At 47.9% G+C, this 18627-nt stretch overlaps 2 protein-coding genes and 1 long non-coding RNA gene across 4 annotated transcripts in view; 1 reads left to right on the top strand and 2 right to left on the bottom strand.

Annotated features, from left to right (window-relative positions):
- Window positions 1-18627, bottom strand: part of LOC147103388 (uncharacterized) — a 465903-nt gene that overhangs the window by 33019 nt on the left and 414257 nt on the right. The window lies entirely within an intron of this gene.
- Window positions 151-3575, top strand: LOC147103390 (uncharacterized). The gene is made up of 2 exons (XR_015072948.1): window positions 151-240; window positions 3374-3575. It is a non-coding gene; the product is annotated as an uncharacterized LOC147103390 (long non-coding RNA).
- LOC147103391 (uncharacterized) lies at window positions 1387-2723 on the bottom strand. The gene has a single exon (XM_085962943.1). It carries the CDS (start codon window positions 2573-2575, stop codon window positions 1646-1648), a length of 930 nt encoding a protein of 309 aa, XP_085819069.1. The 5' UTR covers window positions 2576-2723; the 3' UTR covers window positions 1387-1645.

The raw sequence follows: 18627 nt of genomic DNA, 5'->3' as shown, positions 1-18627 counted from the left end.
ATGGCGCTGGCCAAACGGATTTAAGTTATTTGTGGCACTGTTTTGCTTTTCTCATCTCGCCAACAATGACAAGGTAATTGGCCTGGATTCAGCTGCACAAGTAGATACAGGAGCTTAATGCACATTACATTCTATTGACTCCTCCCAACTGCGCAAACACCATTAATCTGTTTTTTTATATTGGAACAACAGCCAGCTAGTGTCACCGGCTGCCTCACCCCAACAGCATTAACCAAACAAGTAAGCAAACAGCAAGTACTGATATCTTTATGTGGCCTGTTTTACAAGGTTGTTATTTTGCATGGACGGCTTTTTGAAAAAAACCAAGAATAGTTTGCCGGCAGAACGCAACGGAAACTGGCCTTCTCACCAGGATATAGTCACATGACTGCATGTTTTTCAAGTCACAATAGATGTAACACGGCGACAAAATTAAGCCTCCGCTTCACGGTAGACACCTCCCTCGTGGATCTGAAAAAAATGATTGCGAGGAACTCCAGGCACTTGTTCAGGTCAGGTCATGTCTCGCTAGCTCACCCTGTTTACACGGCTAAACCTGGCTCTCTTATGCTAGTGGCAACACAACAACAACTAGCATCTCTGTAAGGCCTCTCCTGTTCAGGAAGATGTGTCAGATCGCCGAACAAGGACCAGTACAAAATGGTGGATGTTGCACAGGAGGGAAAAAGGGCCGTACGTATCCTATCCTGCGCCAAGTTCGACTTACCCATTGCTGACCTACATTGGCTCCCTCTCCCACTCCCCCCAGTACCTTCAAATGAAAACTCTTATGTTTAAATCCCTGCAGCTCGCCCTATCTGTACAACCTCCTCCAGCCTTACAACCCCCTCACAACTCTCTCGTCCTCTGACTGTGGGCTTTCATACACCTCCCCTCTATTTGGTCCATCGCTGGTGCCTGTGTCTTCAGCCTCCTAGGCCCCACACCCTGGAGTTCCTTCCGCAAACTCATCTGCCCCTCCACCTCCCCCTCCTCCTTTACGACCCTTCTTAAAACCCACCTCTTTGACCAAGCTTTTAGTCACCCCTTCTAATGTCTCCTACTTTGGCTCGGCATCCATTTTTGCCCGATGACGTCTCTGTGAAAGGCCGTGGGACATTACTCCATGTCAAAGATGATTATATGAATGTTATTGTTGTGGCATACAATCCAGACCATCTTCTTGGAGCCTTGCACTAGAGTAACCTTTTCAATGTGTAAATGCGGTAAATTATAATAAAATGTTAATATTACAGTTTACATTCTTATTAGAATGCAATTTTAGAGTGATATTGTACACTGGTAACTGGTGTAACAGCACTGGTTCAGTGATTGTGGTATCTTGAGGTGGCCATAGATGGAGACGGACACTGGTTAACTCCTCAACATGGTTTAATCAACCCTTGCACATAAAAGCTTCTGCCATGAGGCAGCAAAAACAAAGAGTACAACAGTACAGATCAGACTTAACTCAGGAGAGCAATTGCCACAGCACCACCTGGTGGATCAGGTTACTCATAACCTCCCAGGTTACTACACTCCTCCCCCCTTAAGATTGCGTATGCAATTCTTAAACAATAACCCTTACTAGGTACTACGTTTTAATTAACCAGTATGCTCTAACCATGGTTAACCCCTGACTAATTTAACAGGTTTGTATAAGTCTTTCTGGTTGTTTGCGAATCCTTTGTGAACGTCTTAATTCCACTTGTGGTGGATTCTCAGATTCATTCGCACTTGAGATTGGAGTAGTCTCTGATGTTGGTTTTACTCTGTCCCGCTGTGGCCTGGCAGTACCAGTGTCCACTGGCACCTTATAAGCCATGCTGGGTCCTGGAACAGCCTCCTCTACTGCCCTTTGTTCCATCTGAGGCAGTTCCCCCTGCTGCCGGCTGAAAAGTTGATCCACATGCCGACAAACCCCTCGACCATCCCCTAGTAACACGGAGTACGACACAGGTCCTGTAATGTCCTGGATTAGTCCTGGTATCCATTTAGGTCCATAACCGAAGTTCCGGGTGTACACAGAGCCCCCTATGGCGAAATGGCGAGCTTTAGTATGTTTGTCATGGTACGCTTTTTGGTTTGTTTGTTTTGTCTCAACCCCCTGAAACTCCACGTAGGCCTGTTTTATATCTGCCGTCTCCTCTTCAGATCCTTTGTACTTTTCTTCAAACTCCTTAATGTCAGCCACCGTGACCTTTTTAAAAAGCAGTCTCCAGTACTCCTCCCAGTCACGATCCTGTTTTAGGACATCTGCTTCTTCATCCACAATACCTTGCTCATCGTACACTGCACGCTGCTCCCCGTCACTCAGCACAGCATACACTTTACCCAGGATCTGGAATTTCTGAGTGGCTCCTTTCTTCTCTGCCTCAGTCACCCTGTCTGGATGAACCTGGAGAGAAACTTTCCGATATCCCCTCCGGATCTCCCCCTCTGAGGCCCCGGACCTCATGCCCAACACCTGGTACAGGTCTGAGCTGCCGAACGCCTCCTCGCACTGTTCCAGCAGCCCCATCACCGAGCTGGGTCCAGGCACCCGCGATTTTCCCGATTGATGTAGCTCAGACATTTATTTAGGCAGCAGATAGGGTGAGTGTCAACTGTGGCTCAGTTGGTAGCACCCTCGCCTCTGAGTCAGACAAGGTCATAGGTTCATAGTCCCACTGCAGAGGCTTGAGTACAAAGATCTAAGCTGAGGGAGTGCTGCACTGCCGGAGGTGCCGTCTTTCGGATGAGACGTTAAACCGAGGCCCCGTCTGCTCTCTCAGGTGGAGGTAAAAGATCCCATGGCCACTATTTCAAAGAAGAGCAGGGGTGAGTTCTCCCCGGTGTCCTGGCCAATATTTATCCCTCAACCAACATAACAAAAAACAGATTATCTGGTCATTATCACATTGCTGTTTGTGGGATCTTGCTGAGCGCAAATTGGCTGCCGCGTTTCCTACATTGCAACAGTGACTACACTTCAAAAAGTACTTCATTGGCTGTAAAGCGCTTTGGGACATCCTGCGGTTGTGAAAGGCGCTATAGAAATGCAAGTCTTGGTTTTTTTTCCTGTTATTTGATCGACCTCCTGTATCGTTGTATGGAAGTTAATAGTGAGAAAGGTTAGGATTAGGTTTGCAGGAGAGCTGGGAAGGTGCTAAGAAATACGACAACTGTTCAATATACAGAGCTACTATTAGGCGAGGCTTTGGCCACAAACGATGACTCGTTGCTAAAGCAAAGAGCCCTTGGCTTCAGAGTTTGTATCCTACATTATTTAGCATTTTCTTGCCTCAATGGGGGAGTTTTATCAGTTTGTGGCTGAGCTATGGGGAGAAATACCAAATGGAACCTTATTTTCTCCCCTCTTCCCCTTTCTTAGTTCAGCTGAACGTCCAACAACCCAATCATGGAACAGAATTGGCAGAAAGCATGAAAATCTACATCTAGACCATCCTACTCTCCAGGCTCAAGGGATGTGGGGAAGTAAGAGGAATGAGGGCAGAACCTTCAGTAATTAGTATGAATACGTCACTAATTTTCCTGTTTACATTGATTAAAGGAATGGAACTGGTTTATAACAGGACTGTTTTCATATTATCTAAAACACACAAGAAGGTTTGGAAGCCAAACATCTCAGTTGGCTTCTTCGCAGGCCGAAAATTATTCTCTCCCTGAGAAAACGGTTTACTTACACAATGGATTGTAGCTTGTAAAAGGTCCTAATTACATACTTGTAGGAAAAGAAGTGATTGAAAATTCACACTAGCGCATAGAAATATAGGAACAGGCGGAGGCCATTCAGCCCCTCGAGCCTGTTCCGCCACTCAATGAGATCATGGCTGATCTGTGACCTAACTCCGTATACCTGCCTTTGCCACGTATCCCTTAATATCCTTTGGTTAATAAAAATCTATCAATCTCAGATTTAAAATTAACAATTGATCTAGCATCAATTGCCGTTTGCGGAAGAGAGTTCCAAACTTCTACCACCCTTTGTGTGTAGAAGTGTTTCCTAACTTCACTCCTGAAAGGTCTGGCTCTAATTTTTAGACTCTGCCCCCTAGTCCGAGACTCCCCAACCAGCGGAAATAGTTTCTCTCTATCTACCCTATCCGTTCCCCTTAATATCTTGAAAACTTTGATCAAATCACCCCATAACCTTCTAAATTCCAGGGAATACAACCCTAATTTGTGTAATATCTCCTCGTAATTTAATCCTTGTCCAGGTATCATTCTGGTAAATCTACGCTGCACTCCCTCCAAGGCCAATATATCCTTCTGAAGGTGTGGTGCCCAGAAGGTTAGGTTAGGCACAGGAGGTTTACAGTGTATTCCAGTATATTTCAGAGTCCAGCTGTGGGAAACATTCATTGCTGGAAGCTCACAGACGCAGGGCACAGTGTGCTCCAAGTTCCAGTTATCTCTAGTACAATCAGTACTCCTCAACTTAGTAGCCTGTTTGCAACAACTGAAATATTAGCATGTGTGGAACAACTGGTTTCCATTTGATAAATGTCAATCTCATGTGTGTGGTTGTAACTGTTCACACTTCCTATTTGACCCCAAGCTGAGCTTCCGACCCCGTATCCTCTCTCTCAAAAAGACCGCCCGCTTCCACCTCCACAACATCGCCCGTCTCTATCCCTGCCTCAGCTCGTCTTCTGCTGAAACCCTCATCCACGTCTTTGTTATCTCCAGACTCGACTAATCCAATGCTCTCTTGCCCGGCCTCTCACCGTGCACCGTCCGTATACTTGAGCTCATCCAAAACTCTGCTGCCCCGTGTCCTAACTCGCACCAAGTCCCGTTCACCCATCACCCCCTGTGCTCACTGCCCCGTGTCCTCACTCACACCCAGTCCCGTTCACCCATCACCCCCTGTGCTCACTGCCCCGTGTCCTAACTCACACCCAGTCCCGTTCACCCATCACCCCCTGTGCTCACTGCCCCGTGTCCTAACTCACACCCAGTCCCGTTCACCCATCACCCCTGTGCTCACTGCCCCGTGTCCTAACTCACACCCAGTCCCGTTCACCCATCACCCCTGTGCTCACTGCCCCGTGTCCTAACTCACACCCAGTCCCGTTCACCCATCACCCCTGTGCTCGCTGCCCCGTGTCCTAACTCACACCCAGTCCCGTTCACCCATCACCCCTGTGCTCGCTGCCCCGTGTCCTAACTCACACCCAGTCCCGTTCACCCATCACCCCTGTGCTCACTGCCCCGTGTCCTAACTCACACCCAGTCCCATTCACCCATCACCCCTGTGCTCGCTGCCCCGTGTCCTAACTCACACCCAGTCCCGTTCACCCATCACCCCCTGTGCTCACTGCCCCGTGTCCTAACTCACACCCAGTCCCGTTCACCCATCACCCCCTGTGCTCACTGCCCCGTGTCCTAACTCGCACCAAGTCCCGTTCACCCATCACCCCTGTGCTCGCTGACCCGTGTCCTAACTCGCACCAAGTCCCGTTCACCCATCACCCCTGTGCTTGCTGACCGACACTAGCTTCAGGTCCAGCAATGCCTTGATTTTAAAATTCTCATCCTTGTTTTCAAATCCCTCCATGGCCTCGCCCTGCCCTATCACTGTAATCTCCTCCAGCACTCTCTGATCTCTGCGCTACTCCAATTCTGGCCACTTGAGCATCCCCGATATTTAATGCACCACCATTGGCGGCCATGACTTCAGCTGCCTAGGCCCCTAAGCGCTGGAATTCCCTGCCTAAACCTCTCCGCCTCTCCACCTCTCTCTCTTCCTTTAAGACGCTCCTTATAACCTACCTCTTTGACTAAGCTTTTGGCCATCTGTCCTAATATCCCTTTATGTGGCTCGGTGTTTTGTTCGATAACACTTCTGTGAAACGCCTTGGGATCTTTTACTTTGTGAAAGGCGCTATATAAATGCAAGTTGTTGTTTTATTGTGCTCAATATCACTGTGTGTTTGTCAATTGTCTAACTACTGTCTTCCTTGGGAGGTAAGTGGGGTCTTTTTGGGATCAAGTTGCTCCAAGGTGAGGTGCAATGGGAACCAAATTGATATTTGTGGTGGGTTCCATAGCCTGAGTTAATAATTGACCAGCCAGGCTGGCTCATTAAGGGGACATGGAGGGGTAGGTCCGTCACTGGGATTCTGCCCATTTGACCACAGGTAACGCCAGTGCCATTACAGATAGGGCGATCCTGAGGGCGATAATGACTCTCTCAGTGAGAGACGGATGGTGCACCACTGCAAGTCTATCAATGAGCTAGTTACAGTGAGAAGTATATCCCAGGAAGAGGTCCTGTTTCTTTGACCAATCACATTGAACAAACATTGGGGAGTTAACCACACTCCATATGAGGCAGACAGAAGATTTACAGCACCGGACTGCCTAAAGAAGTTGTGCGTGCTGCAGTGTGTCTCATCTGGGGAGCCAAGAGCCACAGTCTCTGCTTTAGAGCTGATAAGTATAGGTGACCAAAAAAACCGAAACCTGCTGAACGCTGATGTACACAGCTGTGGATTATCACTGATTAACTTGGATCATAATCATCAGCCCCTCAACTGTGGGAATTATCACACATCAACGCAAGGTTCACTGCTGGCAAAAAGAGAATGATAGACAATTGAATAAAACTGCTCATACAAACTCCGCATTTTGTTCATACACGTTTTTAAATGTTTGGGAGTGGTTATAAAGGTATAATCTCATTGAAACCCTCAGTTACTGTTTAGGACTATTGAAGTTCTGGTTCGGCAGGAAACAATATTATTTGAATCCCTCAATGAGGTTATTCCCAGGAATCTTATAGTTAGAACTGTTGCCTTTTAATAAAGCGTGGTGAATGAAAATTTGACTGAAGAAGTTCATTATTACAAATTTTAAAACAAAGAACATAAGAGCATAAGAATTAGGAGCAGGAGTCGGCCATTCGGCCCCTCGAGCCTGCTCCGCCATTCAATAAAATCTTGGCTGATCTTCGACCTCAACTCCACTTTCCCGCCCAATCCCCATATCCCTCGATTCCCCATGAGTCCAAAAATCTATTGATCACGGCCTTGAATATACTCAACGATTCAGCATCCACAGCCATTTGGGGTGGAGAATTTCAAAGATTCAAAACCCTCTGAGTGAAGAAATTCCTCCTCATCTCAGTCTTAAATGGCCAACCCCTTATCCTGAGACTATGCCCCCTAGTTCTAGACTCTCCAGCCAGGGGAAACAACCTCTCAGCATCTACCCTATCAATCCCCTTCAGAATCTTATATGTTTCAATGAGATCTCCTCTCATTCTTCTAAACTCCAGAGAGTATAGGCCCAATCTACACAATCTCTCATCATAGGACAACCCTCTCATCCCAGGAATCAATCTAGTGAACCTTCGTTGCACCGACTCAAAGGCAAGTATATCCTTCCTCAGGTAAGCAAACCACAATGGCCCGCCTCCATGGATGAGTAGGCAAATGCATCACCCATTCTGCAACTGGGTATTCCCACTGCCACTCACTCAGCACAGACCAGATTGCCCACCAGGGACCTTCTGTTTTTGGTGCAACTGCAGAGCCACCGAGTGCCCTCTGGCACTTCACCTGTGTGCCCACCGGCATGCCTTGACCGTGAGTGTCAGCTGAGACTCCTCTGCGGGGGGGCAGCACAGCCACGTTTGATCTTCCAGCAGGGCTCAGGAGGGGGGTTAACTCTGGCTGATTTTCCTACCCTTGGCCGCGGTCACCGCAGCTAAAATCAGCGAACTCAGGCACAGACTGGGAATAGAAGCTGAGACCTTTCCCGGTTTGTGCCTTTTCCTTTTCTTTTCTCTCCCACATGGCAGCTGTCTCTCACTCTGCCAGCGCATTTCACACTTCATCTAGAGCCATCCTTTGTCTCTTTACCTGCCCTATTACCATCTCGTCTCACCTTGAATATCTCTTAATGTCTCTTCACCTCTCACTGACCTTCCCTGTTGTTCTTTCATCCCCTCCCCCATTTCCCAGCCCCCAAACTTGCTTTTTAATCTGTTTCATTTCCTGCTTTTTTTCCAGTTCTGACGAAGTGTCTTTGACCCGAAACATTGACTCTATTTCTCTCTCCACGGATGTTGCCTGGCCTGCTGAGTTTTTCCAGCGTTTTCTGTTGTATTTTCTTTCCCGGTCTGTATGGTTCAGGTCCACACTGGACACTAATTTTGCCAATTGAGTTATCAGGAAGTCTTTCTAAGTGTCCTAACCCATTCTAATTTTGGAAATTGCAGTGCACTCTATTGAGAATAGCATTGTGGATACTCCATGAATTGGCCCCGTGTTTGTAACTGTCGATTTTCTGTCTTGCAAGACAAAATTGATAATAAAAAGCCCAATTAAATGTGTAAACTTGCATTGCTCCCTGTCCTGGATTTCTTTTAGTCTTTTCTCCTATTTTCCTGAAGGCACACAAACTGGATTGTGGTTCAACTGATAATGTACATCCTAGGGTACTTAAGGAAGTGGCCCTAGAAATAATAGATGCATTGCTGGTCATCTTCCAAAATTCTATAGTCTCTGGAACAGTTCCCATGGATTGGAGGGTAGCTAATGTTACCCCACTATTCAAAAAAGGTGGTAGAGAGAAAATGGGGAATTATAGACCGGTAAGCCTGACATCGGTAGTGGGGAAAATGCTAGAGTTCATTATAAAAGATGTAATAGCAGAGCACTTGGAAAACAGTGACAGGATCGGACAAAGTCAACATGGATTTACAAAAGGTAAATCATGCTTGACTAATCTGCTGGAATTTTTTGAGGATGTAACTGGTAGAATAGATAAGGGAGAACCAGTGGATGTGGTGTATTTGGACTTTCAGAAGGCTTTCGATAAGGTCCCGCATAAGAGATTAGCATGTAAAGTTAAAGTACATGGGATTGGGGTTAAGGTACTGACTTGGATAGAGAACTGGTTGGCAGACAGGAAGCAAAGAGTTGGAATAAACGGGTCTTTCTCCGAGTGGCAGGCAGTGACTAGTGGGGTACCCCAGGGATCAGTGCTAGGACCCCAGCTATTCACAATATATATTAATGATCTAGATGAGGGAACTAGATGTAATATCTCCAAGTTTGCAGACGACACAAAGCTGGGTGGGCGTGTGTGCTGTGAGGAGGATGTGGAGAAACGCCAGTATGATTTGGACAGGTTGGGTGATTGGGCAGATACATGGCAGATGCAATATAATGTGGATAAATGCGAGGTTATCCACTTTGGTGGCAAAAACAGGAAGGCAGAATGGCAATAGATTGGGAGAAGGGGAAGTGCAACGAGACCTGGGTGTCCTTGTGCACCAGTTGCTGAAGGTAAGCATGTAGGTGCAGCAGTCTGTTAAGAAGGCAAATGGTATGCTGGCCTTCGTAGCGAGAGGACTCGAGTACAGGAGCAAGGATGTCTTGCTGCAGTTGTACAGGGCCTTGGTGAGACCACACCTTGAGTATTGTGTGCAGTTTTGGTTGCTTTATCTGAGGAAGGATGTTCTTGCCATGGAGGGAGTGCAGCGGGATGGCAGGAATGATGTATGAGGAGAGATTGGGTCGATTGGGCTTATATTCGCTGGAGTTTAGAAGAATGAGAGGGGATCTCATTGAAACTTATAAAATTCTAACAGGACTAGACAGACTAGATGCAGGAAGGATGTTCCTGATGGTGGGGGAGTCCAGAACCAGGGGTCACAGTCTAAAGATAAGGAGTAAGCCATTTAGGACAGAGATGAGGAGGAATTTCTTCACCCAGAGAGTGGTGAACCTGTGGAATTCTCTACCACAGAAGGCAGTTGAGGCCAATTCATTAAATATATTCAAGAAGGAGTTAGATATATTTCTTAAAGGCTAAAGGGATCACGGGATATGGAGAGAAGGCAGGGACAGAGTACTGAATTTGGATGATCAGCCATGATCTCATTAAATGGCGGAGCAGGCTCGAGGGGCCGAATGGCCTACTCCTGCTCCTATCTTCTATGTTTCTATGTTTCTATGTGCCAGCTGCCCACTAGTTCATTACCCACCCAAGTGCGCATTCTTCAGATCAGTACGCTAAACAGTATGTGTTAGCAGGCCTTTTGTTAGTGGGGGCCAGTATAGCCAAACCTGATCTTGTTCTAACCACCCTCACCCGAAACCTACATCTATGCACTTTCCAGCAGGGATACTGGAGAGCGATCAAGAGCAGGAACCCTGGACGAATTTTCCCCTCTCTCGTCCAGAAGCACGGTGGCTAATAATAGCGGCATCATGCCGCCTTGGACGAGAGCAGCTAACTCAGGGAATTGAACCCGGGACCTGCCTTCACAGAATCACAGAATCACAGAAACCCCACAGTGCAGATAGAGGCCATTTCGGCCCATCGAGCCTGCACCGACACATATCCCACCCGATCCCCATAACCCCTACACCAACACATATCCCACCCTATCCCCGTAACCCCACGTATTTAATCCCCCTAACACTAAGGGTCAATTTATCATAGCCAATCAACCTAACCCGCACATCTTTGGACTGTGGGAGGAAACTGGAGCACCCGGAGAAAACCCACGCAAACACGGGGAGAATGTGCAAACTCCACACAGACAGTCGCCCGAGGCCGGATTTGAACCCGGGTCTCTGGCGCTGTGAGGCAACAGTGCTAACCACTATGCCACTCAATTCAACACCCAACACCGCATTTGCTCACTGTACTTTTGGAGAGCCTTTGAAATATAAATAACATTCTTTACTCTATGTTGTTTGCCTGACAATTCATTCAACCAGCATCAAAAAAAGATTTGGGCAAAATGCGCTTCTACACCATGACCCCAGCTGTTAAAACAAATAAAGATGAGGCAACACTTTGGATTTGTTTTTAATGGCCCGCTCATGTTATCAGGAAGAGCTGCTTGGAAGCAAGTTCAGTTAAGTCCAAACCTTTCACTGCAATAGTCTTTGCCTCTGGCCTCAGTGGGAGCTTGGCTGTACCCAGCAGAGGATCTCATACCACAAGAAGATGTCTTGTTAATGAGTGGAACAGGACCTCATGGAGTTTGATATTAAAGTTTGCTGGCAATTCCTGCTGGATGGGAATATCAAAGAAAGTGCAGGAAGTACAAACTTAACCGTGATCTCGCAGGATTGATCTTGCCCAGTGGGCAGCAGAGTGCTTCTTAAAGCCGTATCTCCATCGAGGCTGATTCTTGGTTCTCTCTTGTCTCTTTGGGTTGGTATCAGCATTGTTTCCATTTAGACAGTCCAACATCAGTGGGTGACACCCTCGCCTCTGAGTCAGAAGGTTGTGGGTTCAAGTCCCACTCCAGAGACTTGAGCACAAAAATCTAGGCTGACACTTCAGTGCAGTGCTGAGGGAGCGCTGCACTGTCGGAGGTGCCGTCTTTTGGATGAGACGTTAAATTGAGGCCCCGTCTGCTCTCTCAGGTGGATGTAAAAGATCCCATGGCACTATTTCAAAGAAGAGCAGGGGAGTTATCCCCGGTGTCCTGGCCAATGTTTATCCCTCAATCAACATCACTTAAACAGATTATCTGGTCATTATCACATTGCTGTTTGTGGGAGCTTGCTGTGCGCTAATTGGCTGCTGCGTTTCCCACATTACAACAGTGACTACACTTCAAACGTACTTCATTGGCTGTAAATTGCTTTGGGACATAAAAACAGAAAATGCTGGAAATACTCAGCAGATCAGACCAAACACAGTTTGGGTGACCGCTTTGCGGAACACCTCCATTCAGTCCGTAGGCGTGACCCCAGGCCTGTCACTTTAATTCTCCGCTTCACTCCTACTCTGACCTCTTGGTCCTCGGCCTCTTACACTGTTCCAACGAAGCTCAATGCAAGCTCAAGGGGCAACACCTTGGGGGAAAAATTGGGTTGCTAAGAGGGCGCTAACGGGGCGCAAAGCAACTTGCGCCCGGGCGCGATACCTCCCGTGAAATTCAGCGGGAGGTTAGCGGCGGCGCTAATCGGTAGCAATGATGTCATTGCTGTGTGCAGTGCCCCGCTCGCGCCCCGGCTGCGATCTTTGGGAGCGCCCCCTGACTTACTGCCGGACGCTATGTCCGATGGGGTCAGGGGGGCCTACCTGCGACCGGGGAGGCGTATTTAAAGGTGAGGTGCGGGGCGGCCGTTTTTGTTGCTGGCCGCCTGCCAGCACCTGCCTCCGCTCCGGTCCCCGGCCTCCTGAACTCCCCCCCGCTAACCCCCCCCCCCGCCCCCCGCGGAGTGCCGGCTGTACGCCAAGAGCCTGGCACTTCTCTTGAGTGCCGGGCTCTTTTGTGCTGCACAAGGCCCCTCCCCTTTATGAAGGGGAGGAAGGCCTGCAATACCACGCGCAACGTGCCGCAGTGCATGGCGCTGCAGCACATAGCGCCGCGATATTGACTCGCCGCGTCCCAAGAGGGATGAGGGGCGCTTCCAGTAGTGCCCCACTTCCCTCTTGGAATGCAACCACTCAATTTCAGGCGCAGGAGAACTTATTTTCCCGGGGCGCTAAAAGTAGTGCCCCAGTGATGGGGCGCTACTCAATTTTTAGCCTCTTATCTTTTGATTAGGCACTTTACAGCCTTCTGGACTCAACATCAAGTTCAATAATTTCAGACCATAACCTCGGCCCCTATGTTTTCACATGGCGGCTGCTGATGATTCTGCCATTCCCATTTACACCCCTTCTAGACCCATCTTTTGTTTCTTTACTTGTCCCATTACCTTTTGCCTTGCCCCATCATCTCTTTTGTCATTTAATCTCTCCGGCCTTCCACCCTATCACAGACCTTCCCTTTTGTTCTTTCCTCCCCTCCCCCCCCGCCCCCCCCGCCTTTCCCTGCCTAAAACCTGTTACATCTCTAACTTTTTCCAGTTCTGACGAAGGGTCATCGCCCTGAAACATTAACTCTGTTTCTCTCTCCACAGACGCTGCCTGACCTGCTGAGTATTTCCAGCATTTTCAGTTTTTAGTTCAGATTTCCAGCATCCGCGATATTTTTGCTTTGGTATAAGCGCTTTGGGACGTCCGGTGGTTGTGAAAGGCGCTATAAACGCATGTCGACATATTGTTATTTTCCTTCCAGTGGATCTCTTCCTCTGTGATGAAGAAAATGATTCTGATGAAAGCCCATCATCGACTAATGAATGATAGAAAAGGTCAAAGGAAGCACAAGAAAGGTAAATGGTGCCTGATGACCCACTGAACGTGCACCACTAATTGAGAGTCTTTCTTCAAGGTATAATTCTTCACGGCCCCAGCATTAAGAACTGCCGACATAAAACTAAAAACTCTAAATTCAGACCTCCCGATGGCTCAGCTGATGAACACAGTATTGGGGTAGAGTTTCTGCTTTGGGCGCAATCGGCGATTCCGGCGCAAAATTGCGTCTGTTTTGAAAAGTTCCACCCCCCTCCCCCCGAGTTGCCACTAAAACTCATTTACATAACGCCGAACGCAAAATCTGCCGTGAACCAGCGCAGTCGGGCAGCGTTTTAAAACGTAATATTTAAAAAAAAAATTCCTTTAAAAAATTGTCCTTAAAAGCGGTAACTTGGTGAAAGTTTGGTCGAAACAGCCGAAAATAGGTTTATCACAAAAAAATAAGCATTTTTAATCAGAGGGTCAATCCGCCACTCTAAGTAACCTGATTTTAAATGACTGAAACTCACTTTAAAAAATATTTTAAACTATTTTCTAGTTATATTGGAGCACATTGGTCAGTTTTCTTAGTATATTCAAACAAAAATCACATTTAAAAGTTTTTAAAGGGTATCTTTTAGTGTCCTTGCACCCAAAAGAGCCAGCTTAATTTTTAAAGCCTCCCTGAAGGCCGGCAAATGAGTGCAGTTAGCGGAAACTCCCAATGGTGAAAAAGAAAGACTCACATTTCTATAGCGCCTTTCACGACCACCGGACATCCCAAAGCGCTTTAAAGCCAATGAAGTACTTTTTGAAGTGCAGTCACTGTTGTAATGTAGGAAACGCGGCAGCCAACTTCGGCACAGCAAGCTCCCACAAACAGCAATGTGACAATGGACAGATAATCTGTTTTTAGTGATGTTGATTGAGGGATAAATATTGGCCCCAGGACACCGGGGAGAACTCCCCTGCTCTTCTTCGAAATAGTGCCATGGGATCTTTTACATCCATCTGAGAGGGCAGACGGGGCCTCGGTTTAACGTCTCATCCGAAAGACGGCACCTCCGACAGTGCAGCACTCCCTCAGCTGGAGTGTCAGCCTAGATTTTTGTGCTCAAGTCTCTGGAGTGGAACTTGAACCCACGACCTTCTGACTCAGAGGCAAGGGTGCTACCAACTGACGTAGGACTGTCTAAATAAAACCAATGCTGATACCAACCCAAAGAGACAAGAGAGAACCAAGAAACAAGCCTCAATTGAGATACAGCTTTAAAGCACAATGCTGCCCATTGGGCAAGACCAAGGTTAAGCTGCCACCATAACAACAGAAATCTGTGTGAAAATCAAAGATGGTCGATGAAATGCAAGTTCACTGCAACTTTCTCAAATACGTTGCTTCTCGATTGATTTCCATAGTATTTTATGTATGTGAATAAGACTGAATCTCCTTTATAATACCCATGTGATATTTGTTCCCTCTGAGCTTTGTTCTGTAGCTGGTCACACCGTACTGACTGGAGTGTGTGTTTTTGTGTAATTTGTGCTCCTCCAGTGAAGGTGCTGACTTTTGCTGGGGTACAGTTCCATGGGCAATGAAATATAAGAACATAAGAAATAGGAGCAGGAATAGGCCACTTGGCCCCTCGAGCCTGCTCCGCCATTCAATAAGATCATGGCTGACCTTGGGCTCAAAGCCACTTCCCTGCCCGCTCCCCATAACCCTTCACTCTCTTATCTTGCAAAAATCTGTCTATCTCCATCTTAAATGTATTTAATGACCCAGCCTCCACGGCTCTCTGCGGCAGAGAAAGCCCCCTAGTATCTCATCCAAGTGATGGGGGGGAAAATTCGGTTGCTTTGCACCTCGTTAGCCCGAGGGGGCGCTAACGGAGCAGAAACAACTAGCGCCCAGGCGTGGCGCCACTAACGCCTCCCACGAAATTCAGCGGGAGGTTAGCGGCGGCGGTAGCGCACTGCGGCACTGCGCCTCTGGCGATGACATCATCACCGTGCGCAGCACTCCGCTCGCACCCCTGCTGCAAACTTGGCTCGCGCCCCCTGACCTACCGCCAGAGGCTATGTCCGTTAGGGTCAGGGGGGTGTTTTTGCGGCCGGGGCGGCGATAATTAAAGGGCAGGTGCCGGGCAGCCATATTTTTTTGGGCCGCCTGCCAGCACATGCCCCCTCTGGCCTCCTCCTGCGGGATGCCGGCCGCGATCGGTCAGCTCGGCACTCCTCTCGAGTGCCGGGCTCTTTGGCCTCTTGCGCATCCCTGATTATAATCGCTCCGCCATTGGTGGCCGTGCCTTCAGCTGCCTGGGCCCTAAGCTCTGAAATTCCCTCCCTAAACCTCTCCGTCACCCTACCTCTCTTTCCTCCTTTAAGATGCTCCTTAAAACCTACCTCTTTGACCAAGCTTTTGATAAGTTGTTCCCATATCTCTTTATGTGGCTCGGCGTCAAATTGTGTTTGATAATCGCTCCTGCAAAGCACCTTGGGACGTTTTACTACATTGAAGGTGCTATATAAATGCAAGTTGTTGTTGTAGACCCCATTCCACTCAAGACAGTGAACTGTTGGTGGAGCCTTGAATCAGCAGCCTAAAGGAACGGGGGTTTCCAGCGACTACAGGACCAGTAAAAGCAGAAGTAACAACAGAAAGTGCTGGAAAAACTCAGCAGGCCAGGCAACATCCGTGGAGAGAGAAATAGAGTCAATGTTTCGGATCGAAACCCTTCTACAGAAAGGCAGAAGTAGCTCAGTGGGAAATGCTGAGGGAGGGTGTTACATTGTTATAGTATCACATCGTTAAATGGAACTACTTTGGTATGGAACTACTTTGGTGTGGTGTAGTTATATCGCTATGTGGCACACTGTGCACGGGTAGTGCACAGTGCAGCGTCGGACATCTTGTATCACTCCACACCATGCGGCAGCACTGTAACAAAGCAGAAATACAGCTGAGTAAAAGCACTAACTAAAATGAACTAAAAGTGTCTGTAATATATATATAGTATAATAAGAACACAAGGAGACACAACAGAGGGCAAAGCACGGCAAATTCCTGCTTTTTATCACCATCTTTGCTACCAATTTCCCAGCATAGTACCAGTGCTGTTCATAATGAATGTTTATAAATAGGAATTTCCTGCTTCCAAGCAAGGAATTCCTGATGAGAGATGCCTGAAGCCGTAGGCTGTGTTTTGTTGAGATGTCTGTTTATGGATTTGAAAGCTCCGATAGCAAATCTCTCAGGACTGCACATCCTTTTACTGATTGTACATTACAGGTTGTTTTTCTTTATTTAAAGATGTTTGAAAAGGAAATCCTGCAAAATCTCTGTTGATAAAAGAGGGGACAGACGTGCTTCCCAGTTGATGAAGTCAATGTGTGACTTAGGTACACAGACCAGGAGCTCGCCTCCGTTCAGAAGCTCGGCCTGCGTTGAGTTAGCAGCTTTGAACGGGGCAGCGGTGGAGATGCTGCAGTTGGTTTGCGTGTCTCTGGGCTAGGAGAGGGTCGAATGGAGCGGCGAGCCTGCGCTTGATCGCTAACCAGAGGCTCCGGCTGGCGAGTGTGCATGCCTGGCACCCACTGTGAACCAAACCCCCCACACCCACCCACCCACCAAACTAATCCACGACTTAAGTTGGAGTTTAGAAGAATGAGAGGGAATCTCATTGAAACTTATAAAATTCTGACAGGACTGGACAGACTAGATGTAGGAAGGATGTTCCTGATGGCGGGGGGAGTCCAGAACCAGGGGTCACAGCCTAAGGATAAGGGGTAAGCCATTTAGGACAGAGATGAGGAGGAATTTCTTCACCCAGAGAGTGGTGAACCTGTGGAATTCTCTACCACAGAAGGCAGTAGAGGCCAATTCATTAAATATATTCAAGAAGGAGTTGGATATATTTCTTAAGGATAAAGGGATCAAGGGGTATGGGGAGAAGGCAGGGACCGGGTACTGAATTTGGTTGATCAGCCATGATCGCATTGAATGGCGGAGCAGGCTCGAGGGGCCGAATGGCCTACTCCTGCTCCTATCTTCTATGTTTCTATGTTTCAAGGAGAGGAGAAAAGGGAGAAAATTGGCACACACCAAAAAAAAACACGTGTGGGAACCGGGCATTTTTAATGGGGTTGCCACCAATGTTCCCTTTAAACCGCGCAGCACTCTGTGGGTGAGCTGGCCTTTAATTAGAAAAACCACACCTGCACAGAGTTTTGAATGGGCCGCGCAGCTCATTAAGTGGGCCAGGCGGCCCAGAAATAAATGAAAGGGAACATTGGTTGGCGCACCATTGGCATAGTACATGGGCAGTTGCCATCGCCTTCGTTGGCGCCTCTGCTTCTTTCGATTGCACAAATCAACTTTTTAACCTTTTGATGAATCAAATCAACTGTAAATCAATAAAACCTCAAATAAAACTTAACAAATCAAATCAAAACTGTGTTGGCCAGGGGTGACGATGCACTCCAGTCCCCGCGGCGCCCACCGGTCGCGGAAGGCCTCGAGCGCGCCGGCGGACACCGCGTGCTCCATCTCCAGGGCCACCCAGGTGCGAACATGGCCGTGGAAGAGAGGCGGAGCAGTCGGGCCGAACGACCTCCTCGACCGCCCGCTGCCTGGACCTGTTTATGGCCACTTTCGCCAGGCCCAGGAGCAGTCCCACGAGGAGGTCCTCCGACCCGCCTGCTCCCCTCCGCACCGGGTGGCTGTCGCCTGTGATGTGTGCAAATGTTTTGTTCCTTAACATTGAGATTGTTTGTCTTGATGAGCGCCACATGTCTTCATTAAATGAATGAATACAGCTTTAAGAGGGTTCACTGAGCTGCACCTCTCTTTCACAAACATCACTGGAATCCTCAAAGGGTTAATTAAGCCCAGCACAGATAGCGAGCCTGTGCCTGGTAACACGCTCGAGGTAATGACTTCACTGCTGTCTGTTACATAGCTCACCATGGGGCCACCTCTCATTACGGATAATGGGCTGGATGTGCCCTTTGTATCTGTAAGAAGTGGAGGAGGCAAAAGATTTCACTTGCCGTAGATGCCATCCAATTAGCATCTCTAGTTCGAGGCAAGGATAAGGCTTGGCAGGTTGGGGATTCCACAGTGACTGGCAGCTTTTACACTGTCCTGAGTGTGAAGCCGACAGCGGGAGAGGGTGAGCTCAGAGTTTCCGTAATGATTTGACTCTAGGGTATACAGGTTGGAAGGGTTTACCCAGTATGTTTTGTTTCTGTATTGGGTTTTAACGCACAACAAATCCTACAGAGAAAACGGACGTCAAGCTGAAGTCTGTCATCCCATTAATTTAGACGGTGAAGGAAAAAAATATATGCTCCATCTGCCCGGCCAGGCTGAGTACAGCTGCAATTATAGCCTAATTCTACCAGTAAAGTCATTGCATACCTATGGCCTGACTTTACTGGTAATAGGGGGGTGTACATATTTAAGCATTTTATAGCTTGTCACTTTGGATAAGAATAAATTCAGAGAAACTGCACCATTAG

The sequence above is a fragment of the Somniosus microcephalus genome, chromosome 20, assembly GCF_052327205.1.
Source record: "Somniosus microcephalus isolate GS21.2 chromosome 20, FLI_Smic_1.0, whole genome shotgun sequence".
NCBI lineage: Eukaryota > Metazoa > Chordata > Chondrichthyes > Squaliformes > Somniosidae > Somniosus > Somniosus microcephalus.
Note: the sequence above shows the minus strand (reverse complement) of the source record. Positions and strands in the feature narration are given on the sequence as shown.

Bases quoted from the DNA above. Each gene is read 5' to 3' on its own strand.
- LOC147103391 (XM_085962943.1), bottom strand. From the start codon at position 2,575: ATGTCTGAGCTACATCAATCGGGAAAATCGCGGGTGCCTGGACCCAGC.